Below are 13,167 nucleotides of genomic sequence, written 5' to 3'. Positions count from 1 at the left end.
TTTTCAAAGAAACGTGAGAACTATTTAGCACCTGAAATGTGTGCCAGCTCCGTAATAACTTTAAAGTTTTGCATTCATTTTGCCAACGTCCAGTCGTCGGTGCCCTTCCCATACCTGTCCTTGAATGATAGCCTTGAGTAGAGACAGTACTGTGTGCCTGGCTTCGGCAGGCTGCTCAGGCATCAGCAGGTCTGAGACTGTGCACCACAGAGCTTCCACTGCATGCTGAGACAGGCGAGAGCAAAAACACATTCGAAGTCATCTTTTTCAAGGTGGCAAAATTAGCAAGTCTGAACGAATATAAAGCACACTTTCCTCACCACATATGTACAATCAGCATAACGAATACCATAAAGATAAACACACATTGCTTCCCATATGAAAAATTGAGCCGTTCATTGACAAGACAGACCTTTCACAGCCCTTCCCTACCCTGGTAATTGTATCCAATCCCTGCCTGCTGGGTGCACCAACTCCGAACCAACATATCACAATAACAGCAGCTCAATATCACAGTCTCATGACAGCTGCAGGGCCAACATACACAAGCAGAAAGATTACAAATAAACACCCCCTTTGACTTAAATCTCCTCCCTTCTCACCGTTTATTCATAATTGTAAAGTGAATATTGTAAAAAATTGTGTTGCTACAGTCTCTCAAAAACATGTATTGGTGGTGGCTGTATGAGCTGGGCAATTCACATCATCCTAGCCTGGAATAATTATTTTCTAAGAAACAAGAACGATTAGGAACTGTGGAATTTTTGGCTGGGCAAGGCTGCACGAGTCCAGCGTGGCATTCCGGCAGAAAGACTGCCACTTAGTAGCATCGCAATTGAATATGGCTGATACCGATACAATATTTATGACGTTTCTGATCGATACCAGCCATCAAAAACAGCCAGTACCATCCATGTAATTTATTTTATTACGCCTACTCAGGAAAGCCTCACTTAGTCCGAAGTATTTTTTTCAGGAATCCAAAAGTAAATATATTAAACAATACATAACCATGGAAGGAACACAGGTGACATACATTTGGAGCAGGAGAAAAAAATTCCAGTTATGTTTATCCTGATATTGTCGAGTGGCTGCAAAATAAGTGATGTTTTATGGTAAAAGTAATCTCTCAATACAGTTTCAAATATCATGTTTAAATATTTAATCATAACTACGGAGCAGAAGCCATAGGTCTTTGATGCAAAGTATCAACAAGAGAGAACTAGAGTAAGGATAGTGAGGTGGCACGTGTCTTCAGTCCAGTTGTGAAATTTGAAAGACAGAAGGGAAACCCAGATAAGAACACCACAGATAGCTCTCAGAGAGTGAGAGACTTGAATTAATCCTTTACCTCTTCCAGTCTCTTGGTTTTAACAAGGTCGGACATTTCTTTTATTGCTTTAATTCTGTTACTAAAGCCATTGTCCGCATTCATGTCCTGCAAAGAGAATTGAATTACATTTAAAGTTACTGAAAAACAATTATTGCACAGTACTGTCTACAGCATCATTCACTAGGCACAGATTGATATACACACTTTTTTTTTTACTGGGACCGCAACAATACACAAGTGCATTATCCATAATCTTAAAATGAATGGACAATCAAAATGAATGCATTTTTCATGAACCATGTACAGTAACTATGTATCAATTCAGATTAAAATAGAAATATCCATGGGATCCTGCATGCAAGTAGAGCTTAGTTATTATTCACAAACATTGTATGCAATTGATTTATGTGACCCTTGCAGCAACTAGGTGCTACATTACCACAACATTGATCATTTAATTGTGACCATCAAAAATCACAAAAGAATCATTAACATCGTTATTGACAAAGTTACAGAATAAATAAGCAGACAATAACATCTCGTTAATATATCTGTCCTTCTACATGAAACAAACTAATTTTTTTTACACTTCCCTTGAACCACAAAAGTCTTCTGTGAGTGCATAATTTCAGCATCAAATGTTCCATTTGGTGGCCAGGCTAAAGGTGAAAATTCCACATTCCTGTGGTAGGAACCAATGTTTCTGTAAGACTACTGCTGCCTTCCCACAATGTAGCACTAATACTGGTAGGAACCTCCTGGTTACACCAGCCCACAGGGGATTATTGTGTCCGTGCCGGGAGGGGCTGGGAGGGGCTGGTCACCCCGTGGTGCCCCTAAAAACTCAATGTTTAACCTACTCACGCCGGCTTGTGCCCGCCCTCACAGTCGGACATATTTGCGGAATACACCACGCTGCCGTTGACCCTGGCCATTGACCGAGCAACCCAACGTTCCTACCAGCTTCCTCCACAGGATTGTGTTTTGTTCAACGCCATGGGGATGAACGAAAAATAACCCAAGGGAATCATTATAACATCCGTCCACATGCCGAGTTGTCAAGCTCTCACAACACTAACAAAAGCTCCATGGTCAGATGATTGAAAAGCAATAACAAGTCTGCTCGAGCAAAAGTTGAGATGGCCCCACGCTCACCCGGAGGCGATCTTCCGTGATGATGAACTCGACAGGCTTGATATCTGGTATGTCCTTGACATGCGGATTCTGTCCCAGTCCCAGGAGGTTCTTGACCTTATCCTTTAAGGAATCTTTGGTGGGATGTTTCGACATTGTGACCAATTAACCTAGACAGAAACCACACACGTACACGAGAAATTATGCAAGCCGCTTCGTAGCATACCCGCATCATCAGCCAATGTCAATTCACTGCCGGATGAAGGCCTTGCATGCCACCACAATACTGGACACGTTGCAATCCATCTTCACGCAAGCCGATTTAATCGCTCCATTTTTATCAAGAGAACACCGTCTCAGGCACGTTCTCTTTGTGGGATCCCAATTTATTCCCCCCCCCCACCCCATTTTACAGCAAGTCGAACGAGGGTTGGTCCATTTATAGCCTGTGTGCAGCATGTAACATGTACATTTCTGGTCAAATCTAGTTTATCTTAGCACCGCTTGCTCCTACACCCTTGAAACAGACACCACACCAAGGTTGGTGGATCCAGGGCTGCTTCGGATATGGGGACATGGATTACACAGGTCAAGTCAGAATCGATTAATCCGATGAGCTATTAAGCTATTTTTCACAAACGTTCAGTCGGGGCGGCTCAACAAATTACAACAAAAAATACAGAAAAACAATATAAGTGCAAAATACAGAGAAAGGTAAGCAAGTCACTAAAATAAATATAAAGTATAACACGTAGGCTTTCGCGACCAATATTATTTATAATAAGAGCTTTTTCGGTTAGATTGCGTAAGTATAAATGTATCATAACCCTCCAACAACCGACACAGCCAACAATTAGTAAATGTTGCGGATTTACTCTCCAACACACCGGTGGGCTGAAGTAGCAAATAATTGGCGCGTTGTTAACGTGACAAACCTTACTGGCCACGTCGGTTAGTGGAGGCTTACGATATTTATACTCACGCGATCTAACCCAAAAACCTTGATGAAAGTGTAAGTAATGTATCCATTCTGGCAAGTGCTGTTGAAGGGCACAATACCTAGCCTCTCGCCAAATATTCCGTATCGGGCTCCCAGAATTGGCAGCTGAACTTGTACAAAAGATACTCTAGAAAAGTGGCTCAACGAAAGCACTTGGCCACTTTGATCAAACCCTTCAAGCGAACCTCTCTCGGACCAACATGGCCATATGTAATGCCGACCAAAATAATGCCATCGTCTCCAAGGGCACACATAGGTCCCATTGCACCAATTGGACCATAATACCATGCACGGAACAACACCACCTGTGCCACTTGAGGCCCCTTCGAGGTGCCACACTAAAAGTCCCTCCCCGTGTGCCACACAGGGTCACGCATGGGGGGGAGAGCGGGCCCACTTGTGCCAACCTACGCCCTCCAAAGTGAGGTGCCACCCCCCAAAGTCGTCACCTTTGCCACAACAAAAAGTGGCCGAGTCTGGTGCCACCACGGAGCCACTCAAGAGAAAACTCCGCCAACTTCGCAGCGGGCCCCCTCCGTGGAACCACCACGCAAATCAACTGCGCCACCCAAACTATGGAATCCAGCCAAGGTGCAACGCACCCAACCCAACCACCCCCACTGCCAATGCATGCAACTGGAGTAGGAGGGGGGGGGGGGGTCATCTGTCACCAAAGCTGGCAATTGCCTGGTGCAATCCTGGTGCAACCGCGATGCAACCCGCAAAAAAAGGCGCGTTCTCCCGACTCACTTGACACGAGGCCGCAGGATAAAGCGAAGGACTTAGAGCCGGTGGAGTGAGCGAGCAAGATTGTTACAATGCAAGCGAGAGAGAAAGCGAGAGCCTGGCCTCAGCCCTGCCAGGCGCTCTGCTCGGCACGTCCGGCCGCCGCGACTTTCAATTCCGGGGCCGCGGTCCCTTGGGGCGTGGCCCGTGGTGGTGGGGGGCGGAGCTGAGACAGCAGAGGAATCGATTCCTTGTTGCGGTAACGGGTTAGTGACTAACTCGGGTGGAATCGATTGTAGTTATTGAAGAAGGGGGTCGGGGGTGGGGAGGGGGGTCACGTGACGCGGCGGGGCGGGGGGAGAGGGGGAGGAGTGTTGCCAGATGAGAGGTTTTTTGTTTTTTCTTCTTTTAATTGTAATTTCGTTAAATTTTGACTTAAAGCTTTCGTGACTGCAGGAATTCATATTCTATGGTTCTTTCGGTAAAGTCACGTCGATAGAAAATAGAATAAAAATATTAATAATAATAATAATAAACTTTTTTTATTAACAAAAATAATTAAAACAAAATTCTTTTTTTTATTAAAAATTATATATTTTTATATATTTTTTTCCTATCTACGTGACTTTACCGAACGAACCATAGAAAATGTAATTTAGTTCTTACATTCAATCGTTCGTAGAATCTTTTCTCAAACCTGTTTTTAAAGCTAGTGATACATTTTGTAATCACGGTTCATTTGTGTCTAGGGGGGGGGGGTGACACAAAACTGGTAATCGTCAGGTTAGAGTGGTGGGGGGCTCAGTGGCATGCACGTGCCGTATGTTGAACTTCTTTCGCACCGTACGTCGCCAAGCCGTGCCAAATCGGAGTTGCGGGGGGGCAGGGAAGGAGAGAAATTGAAACACAAAAGGCATCATCGCTTGATGATGCAGTTCCGCGCCGTGTGGCCCCATTCAGCGATTTCCAATCAAATCGCATAAACCCATTTGCCTAATTACACTCCAAGTCCAATTAGCAACGTGCACACAATGTCATCACCGTGCACAACATCTGATTTCAGTTGAATCTTGTTTCGTTCAATTTTCAGTCAATTGGCTATTGTTTATGCTCAAACATAGACCTTGCTGATTGTTTGATTATAACTATGTTCATTGAAAAGATGCAACGTATTGCCACTTAAACGTTCGTTCAACGTTGTTCCAACGTTCCATATTCCCTGGGTTCTTAGAGGATTCCGAATTGGAAGGTTGTGAATCCAAATACAGGAGGTTGAATCAACCCATCATCCCCAAGTGGTGGAAAAATAGGTACCACTTTGTGGGAAGTAAACCCTTTTCACCACTGGCTCAGAGCTGAAAATGAGCACAGTGTCATTAATTGTTAATAGTAGAAAACATTTTGCCTTGGCTGTAATGTAGAAGGCTACACATTTACACGGATGCTATGAAAGTAAATGGGTTCTCGAAACTTTTTCCCCCAATTTTTTTTACCACGCTGAAAGTGATGTTTACATGTGTAATAAAAGGACTCGAACACTTCTTTCTGTCTTCGTGTCTTTATTCAGGTTCACGTCTTTACCCACACGGCACTCTGTTATAACTCCTGTATTTGTAGCCCCCGGCTATTCACTTCTATTATAGCTTCCTCTCCCCTCTGACTCTCTGCTTCATCTACTGTAACCTCCTCCCTGCAGACTCGCTGCTACCCCTATGTGCAGACCCTCTGGCTGTCACTATATGCAGACCCGCTGCCCACCCTCTCTGTGCAGCCCCGCTGCTGACTGCAGCCTCCTCGCTGCTTCGGGTCGGTCACCGCTGGCCAACGGTGCCGATCCTCGCTCCCCCCGTGTTCGTGGCGATCTCGCCACACCCCGCTTCGCCCTTCGTGGCCTTCCTCTGTTCCTGGTTCCCCGTCACCCCCCTTGCTCTTCCGGTTCCCCTCCTTCTATACTCAACCCCTCTGCCCCCCACGTGACCTAACTCCTCCCCCCCTGACGGCACCTCAGAAGGGCCGTTTACAACCGCATTACATCACCCTCCCCCCTAAAGAAAATCCAGCCGACCTCGGCTGAATTGCAACCTGAAAAGCAATGCGGGTGTAAAGGGCCAACACGCAAAAAGACACGAAGCATTGAAGACATTATAACAATAACACAACGCAACACAATCTAACGAAACGTGAGGGATTTCGAGCGAGTACGGGTAGCCGGGCCGTCCCGGACGGTCGGCGGCCCACCCGCCGAGCGGGAACGTGGAAGGGTTTTAGGGGCGACGGGCGCAAGTTCTTCCGTCGCCATTGGAGGCCCGCCACTGTCCCGCTCGCGTCCAGAAACATCCCGTACTCGCGTCCGCGGAGGGATAGGAAGAGCTGCAGGTCCCGTGGGTTCTGCGGCTCCGGTCGGCGTCCCACAAGCGGAAGGTCCTCCTCCCTGCGCTGTCACGGCCGGCTTGTCTGTGAAGGGTACGACAGGCGCTCTCGCAAGGTCAGCAGACACAGGCAAGGGCGAGTCGGCAGCAACAGACCCCGGCAAGGCAACTTGGGGAGATGACGCATCCGGCCGTGGGGCAATGTATGGCTTCAACCGGGACGTGTGCACGAACCAACGCCGTGCACCAACCTGAACACGCGCCGACTGTGGGTTGGGAACCTCAATGAGGCGGACCGGACCCTGCCAAGGTCGATGTAATTTAGGAGATGTACCTGGCCGCACCTGTGGGCAATGAAGCCAGGCCAGGTCCCCCTTTTTCCAGGGACACTCCCCCTTTGAACGTCGGGCACACCGCTCATTCCTGGCCTGAGCCTTGGCAGTAGCCATGCGGGCATTTTCCCTCGCCTCAGCGACACGCCGAACGTTGTCCTTAATATACTCAGGAAGAGGCTTAACAGGCCCCCTCGCACCGGTTCCCAACTGGTCATGAATCGGCGGCACGTTCTCACGGCCGTACATAAGGAAAAACGGCGAGTATCCAGTAGCCGCGTGCGGCGTCATGCGATACGCCGAAAGCACCCCAGGGATATGCAAATCCCAATCAGATTGGTTTTCCCCGACTGTATGGCACAGCATGGCGGACAGAGTCCGATTCAACCGTTCCACCATACCATCCGTTTGCGGGTGGTAGGGGGACGTCCGTATCTTTTTAGTTCCAAGAGCCGCACACACCTCCCCCAACAATTTAGACGAAAAGTTACGTCCCTGATCCGTAAGGAGCCTCTCCGGAGCCCCTTTGTCCATTACATACCCAAATAGAAAGGCGTCCGTGATAGACGCCGCTGACTGGTCAGGCAAGGGCCAGGCCATCGGCCAGCGAGAGAGGTACTCCACCCCCACCAGTAAATACTTATTCCCTTTAGCTGATGGCGGAAAGGGTCCCAAAATATCTAACGCCACCAACTCATTAACCCGAGATACTTTAATCGATTGTATCGGCGGAACATATGGATGTTTAGGCGGCTTACGGCGGGCACAATCGGGACACGCGCGAACGTGACCGACGACATCCGTCGTCATGCCGTGCCAATAATAGTCTCGTTGCAGCGTCAATAGGGTTTTCTGCACCCCCAGGTGTAAAAGTGTGTCACAGTGCAAAGATCTAATCAACTCATAGCGCAATGACGCAGGCACAACGAGACGCCAGTGTTCCTGTATCCCTTCCCTCCACATCAGTAACCCATCTCGGAGAGCAGTTTCCGAATTACCACCCGCACCGACTTCCTTACCCGCCTTCTCCGTTCGTTTCCGTAACGACACCAAAGAATCGTCCAACATTTGCTCCCGAATCCACACAGACCTTGGAAGACGCAAAATCCCGTCAGCCGGTCCCCCTTCAACCGGTCCCGGTGTAAGCGGAGGTTCGAGAACATCCACTGCCCGCGCGACAGGCTGAGGGGGGGGCTGAGCCGGTCCACACCTATGCGTCCCCGACGCACACGCACAAGGGGATTGTTGCGGCAACCTGGACAGTGCGTCCGCGTTAGCGTGACGCACACCCTTCCGATGGTGAATTTGGAAGGAGAATTCTTGCAACGTGTCCAGCCATCTCGCCAATTGTCCGGATGGCTGGTCCATCTTAAGAGCGTACTGCAAGGCCGCATGGTCCGTTCGGACAATAAACGACCGACCGTACAGATACGGTCGAAATTGGCGGAGAAAATACACAATAGCCAAAAGTTCCCTGCGAGTGACGCAGTAACGAGTTTCCGCGGGAGACAAAACCCGACTCCCGTACGCCACCACACGCTCAACACCACCTTTTGACTGGGACAACACCGCCCCAATCCCGGTGTCACTCGCATCAGTATCCAGAATGAAGGGATGTTCAAAATCCGGATAATCCAACGTCGGCGCAGTAGCCAGTAGGTCGCGCAGGCTCCGAAACGCCGCCTCCTCCGGCGGTCCCCACACAAATTTGTGCCCCTTCCCAGTAAGGAGATGCAAAGGCCTGGCGATAGTAGCGAAATTCGGAACAAACCTCCGGTAATATGAGGCGAACCCCAAAAACCGACGCACATCACCCACCGTGGCGGGGGTTGCCCAATCCCGGACACACGCAGTTTTCTCTGGATCCGTGGCCACCCCGTCCGCACTAACAATATGTCCCAAGTATCGAACGGAACGTTGCAGTAGATGACATTTCTTAGGCTTGAATTTCAAATTAGCAGAACGCATTCTGGCAAAAACGGCCTCCAACCGCAATAAATGCTCATCAAATGTGCGGCTGAAGACAATAATATCATCTAAATAAATGAGACATGTCTCCCACTGCAACCCCGTCAATACCAACTCCATCAATCTCTGAAAGGTGGCAGGGGCTGCATTCAACCCCATCGGCAGACAGTTAAATTGGAACAACCCCTGCGGCGTACGGAACGCTGTCTTTTCCCGCGAGGGCTCGTCAAGGGGAAGCTGCCAGAAGCCCGAAGAGAGATCTAGCGTTGAAAAAAACTTAGCCCCTGACAAGGCGTCGAGAGAATCGTCCATACGCGGCAGGGGATACGCATCTGCCACCGACACTTTATTTAACTTCCGAAAATCCACACAAAATCGTAATTTACCATCTTTCTTTTTAACCAACACGACAGGCGCACCCCACGGGCTATTAGACGGAGATATAATATCCGCTTTCAACATGTCTTCCACTGCCCCTCGAACGTGCTCACGCTCAGCCGGACTCATCCGACGCGAGTTCAAGCGGATAGGGGCCGCGTCCCCCGTTTCGATGTGATGAGAGAGCAGCGAGGTGCGTCCCAAGTCCAAATCGTCCGAGCTAAACACATCGGAATAGCTCGCTAATAATTTATGAATCGCACAACGCTGCTCAGCGGAAAGGGCCGAATTTTCCGCACATAATTCGGCGATCCAACGATCGTCCACCCCTCCGTCGTGTGAAACACCACCCACCAGCCCCCCGTCCGGAATGTCACTCTGAGCCGTAAACGCCGTAGTGGCGTGTGCCACAACGGTACCAGCCGGCACACACACGCTTTCAGAAGTCGCATTTAACACCTGCAAAAACGGGCGCTGATCCGGACGGACAATGGTTTGCGCCCCCACCAGTGCCAATCCGCCCGTAACAGCGGCGGACGGCGACAGCAAAATTCCACAAGCACTCTGCCGACCCGGAACCGGCTTCCGGTATCGTAGGGGAATGAGCATCTGCGAGCCAGGTGGAATATCAACTGAAACTTCCGATAACGCCTGCACCTGGGCAACCGGAGCCGGTCGCCCCCAGGTGGACTGTAAAAACGCCAATTTGCGGCCCCCTGGCAGTTCAATGCAATTTTCATTGATTCTAATTAAAATGGGCATCTTAGCCAAAAAATCCGTGCCCAACAAGCAAGGAACCGCCAGGGACCTCGAAATTAACACAACGCCCGAGGCCGAGACCCCCCCGATAGAAATATTAGCGTCCACCTGTCCCACGATGCCCATACTACCCCCGTTCGCAGCGATGCAGGAAGCGTAAGCCGGCCTCACGGCCCCCGGTGGGATGTTCAAAAGATGGAATATGACATCCGAAATAATGGTCGCGGACGCCCCGGAGTCCACCAAAATACGCACGTCCACCCCTTGGATCGACCCCGGTACAGTGGACGAACCTGTAGTGGCCGCGACAACCCGCCGAGCCAACTTACGCCACTGCGTTATCGAGCGACAAGGCGCAGATACTGGCCTCCCATATTTTAGAACATCCGCGTCGCACAACAACGGCGATGAGTGAGGTGTCAGGCCTTGCCGGGTGTCTGGTGCGCACCGACTTGCCTGTGCCGGAGGGTCCTTCTTTGGGACGTCCGCGATCGAGGCCTCCTGCTGGGGCGGCCCCGGAACCCGGGCCCAGCAGTCCCTGGCATAGTGGCCCCGACGGCCGCAGCGGAAACAGTCGACGTCGGGTCGGCGCGCAGCAGGCACCCCGTCCCGACGTGGCCGCGCCGGCGGCGGAGCCCGCGGCCCCGGCTCGCTTCGAGCCGGCCACGGAGTGGAGGCGGCCGACAGCTCCTTTGGGCCGGTCGCATCCGGCACGTACACGGCCTTTGTAGGGTCCCACCCTACGGCCCCCCCATCGACGACAGGACCGCCCGTCCACGCCGTGACTTGTTTCCAGCGGCGGAGATTGAACTGGGCGTCCAAACACTTAGCCGCGGTCCGGGACGTGAGTTTCTCGTGACCGCAAGCCGGCATAGGAATGCCCAGATCCCGGGATAACTCCAACATCTTCCCCAAGATGAGAGGTTCCAGCAGGTCAGGCTCCGTCTCCGGGTAAGCGGCCATCGCGAGTTCCAGCACGGCGCCCCTGTACGCTACAGGCGACTCCTCCGGTGCGCGTTGCCGCTGCACGAAGCGGCGATGGGCGTCATCCGGTGGCTCGTACGCGTCCGCCATTTCGTCGAACACTCCACGCAATGTTTTCTTCTTCGCAGCTTTTATAGAGCGAAAAAAACGAACAGACTCATCGTCAAGGAGAGTCGGAAGCACCTCCAGCGCCTCGGCGTCCGTCCACCTTGCCGTTCGTACCGCCGCCAAAAATCGACAAGCGAACGCACTCCAATCGCCCCCGATGGAGAACTCCTTAACAGTTGTAAGGTGACGACTGCGGCTCCTTGGCCTGCTTCCGTCCGTCACCGACTCTTCCGGCGGCAAGTTCAGCAAGGCGTCGCAACGCGGTGTCGCCAAGATGGCGGACGATCTTCGTGGCGGCCCCAAGATGGCGGCTTTCCGCCTTCCGTGGTGCGCCACGCCCAAGATGGCGTCTTCACGCCGCGTGGTCGATGGCGGCGCCATCGAAGACGACCCGGGCTCCTGCCGATCACCACCATCACCTTCCAACGCCGCCCTTGGCGTGACAAGGTCACACAACTCCGTGATGACGGTTTTTAGGGTCGCCAGTTGCTCCGCCATCCGGGTCCATCTTAAATCTTCGTCCTTCAACGCAGATGGGTCGGGCGCAGCGGCAACCTCCTCCACACCCGGGCCCTCACGGATCTCTCCCTCCGCCGAAGTGAAGCCGACCTCAGGAGGAAGATCGTCGTCGTCCGATGATGAAGCCGACGCCGGAGATGGGATATTCTTCTTCCTCAGTTGTTTCGCCATGCCGTTTCACTTCTGACTCCAGTGTAATAAAAGGACTCGAACACTTCTTTCTGTCTTCGTGTCTTTATTCAGGTTCACGTCTTTACCCACACGGCACTCTGTTATAACTCCTGTATTTGTAGCCCCCGGCTATTCACTGCTATTATAGCTTCCTCTCCCCTCTGACTCTCTGCTTCATCTACTGTAACCTCCTCCCTGCAGACTCGCTGCTACCCCTATGTGCAGACCCTCTGGCTGTCACTATATGCAGACCCGCTGCCCACCCTCTCTGTGCAGCCCCGCTGCTGACTGCAGCCTCCTCGCTGCTTCGGGTCGGTCACCGCTGGCCAACGGTGCCGATCCTCGCTCCCCCCGTGTTCGTGGCGATCTCGCCACACCCCGCTTCGCCCTTCGTGGCCTTCCTCTGTTCCTGGTTCCCCGTCACCCCCCTTGCTCTTCCGGTTCCCCTCCTTCTATACTCAACCCCTCTGCCCCCCACGTGACCTAACTCCTCCCCCCCTGACGGCACCTCAGAAGGGCCGTTTACAACCGCATTACACATGTAGTCCAAGTATTGTTTAAATACTGTAGGCCTAAGCCATATACATTCTCAACTGCAATGAATCTTTGCACCCGATTAATGTGCACGGAAACTGCGTCATACCCCATTTGCGACCCACCTTACCATTCACAAAGTCCACGAATTACCATTCACAAAGTCCACCATTCACCAAGTTCACGACTTTGTGAACGATTTTTTTTTCATGATATGACATAACTTTGAAATTTTAAAATTTTTATTGAATAATGTGTGTACTCTGCTGTATTTCCAGTTCCAATAAGATAAAAAAACGAAAACTATGTTTTATTTTACCAGATAAGGCTCACTGAGGTGTATAGCTCTTTTCCCAAAGCGACCTGGCCACCAATGATAGCTTAACTGATTGGCTTATCACGTGGACATACACAAACTGTATACAGACTTATAATCTAAGGCACACGCCCTAAGTCGCGCAAGCAAAAATGAAAAAGTTAACAAAACTAAGATAATCTCATCGAATAAACCTCACGTAGTCGATTACTCTGAAAAACATTGTGCAAAGGTGCCACTTTAATGGGTAATGCGGCTTTTCTGTATGTAGATCTTTAATTATAGTTTTTGTTTTACTTCGTTCTTGTTTCCAAAGTAATAAATGAATAAAATGTAAAAAGCCATGATAGTCACGATATAACAAAACGGTATTTTGCAAAAAATTAACAATATTGTCGGGGACCTTATATCGTACGATTATATTGTAGTATCACCATTCGCAGCAACCATGGTTGTAACTTAATACTGGTAGGAACCACCTGGTTCCACCAGCCCACAGGGGATTTTTGTGTCCGTCCGTCGTGCATCCAAAAATG

General features: G+C 50.5%; 1 protein-coding gene across 1 annotated transcript in view; it reads right to left on the bottom strand.

Annotated features, from left to right (window-relative positions):
- TSC2 (TSC complex subunit 2) overlaps positions 1-4,367 on the bottom strand; it is a 29,949-nt gene extending 25,582 nt beyond the window's left edge. The window contains exons 1-4 of the mRNA XM_061559945.1: positions 4,218-4,367; positions 2,489-2,637; positions 1,352-1,438; positions 115-225 (exon numbers count right to left, since the gene is read on the bottom strand). Coding sequence (XP_061415929.1) covers positions 115-225; positions 1,352-1,438; positions 2,489-2,623 — 333 coding nt within the window. The 5' untranslated portion in view covers positions 2,624-2,637; positions 4,218-4,367. The remainder of the gene's footprint in view (positions 1-114; positions 226-1,351; positions 1,439-2,488; positions 2,638-4,217) is intronic.
- Positions 4,368-13,167: the final 8,800 nt, after the last annotated feature.

Source organism: Lethenteron reissneri, chromosome 26 (genome assembly GCF_015708825.2).
Source record: "Lethenteron reissneri isolate LAM-NWPU_2019-01 chromosome 26, ASM1570882v1, whole genome shotgun sequence".
NCBI lineage: Eukaryota > Metazoa > Chordata > Hyperoartia > Petromyzontiformes > Petromyzontidae > Lethenteron > Lethenteron reissneri.
Note: the sequence above shows the minus strand (reverse complement) of the source record. Positions and strands in the feature narration are given on the sequence as shown.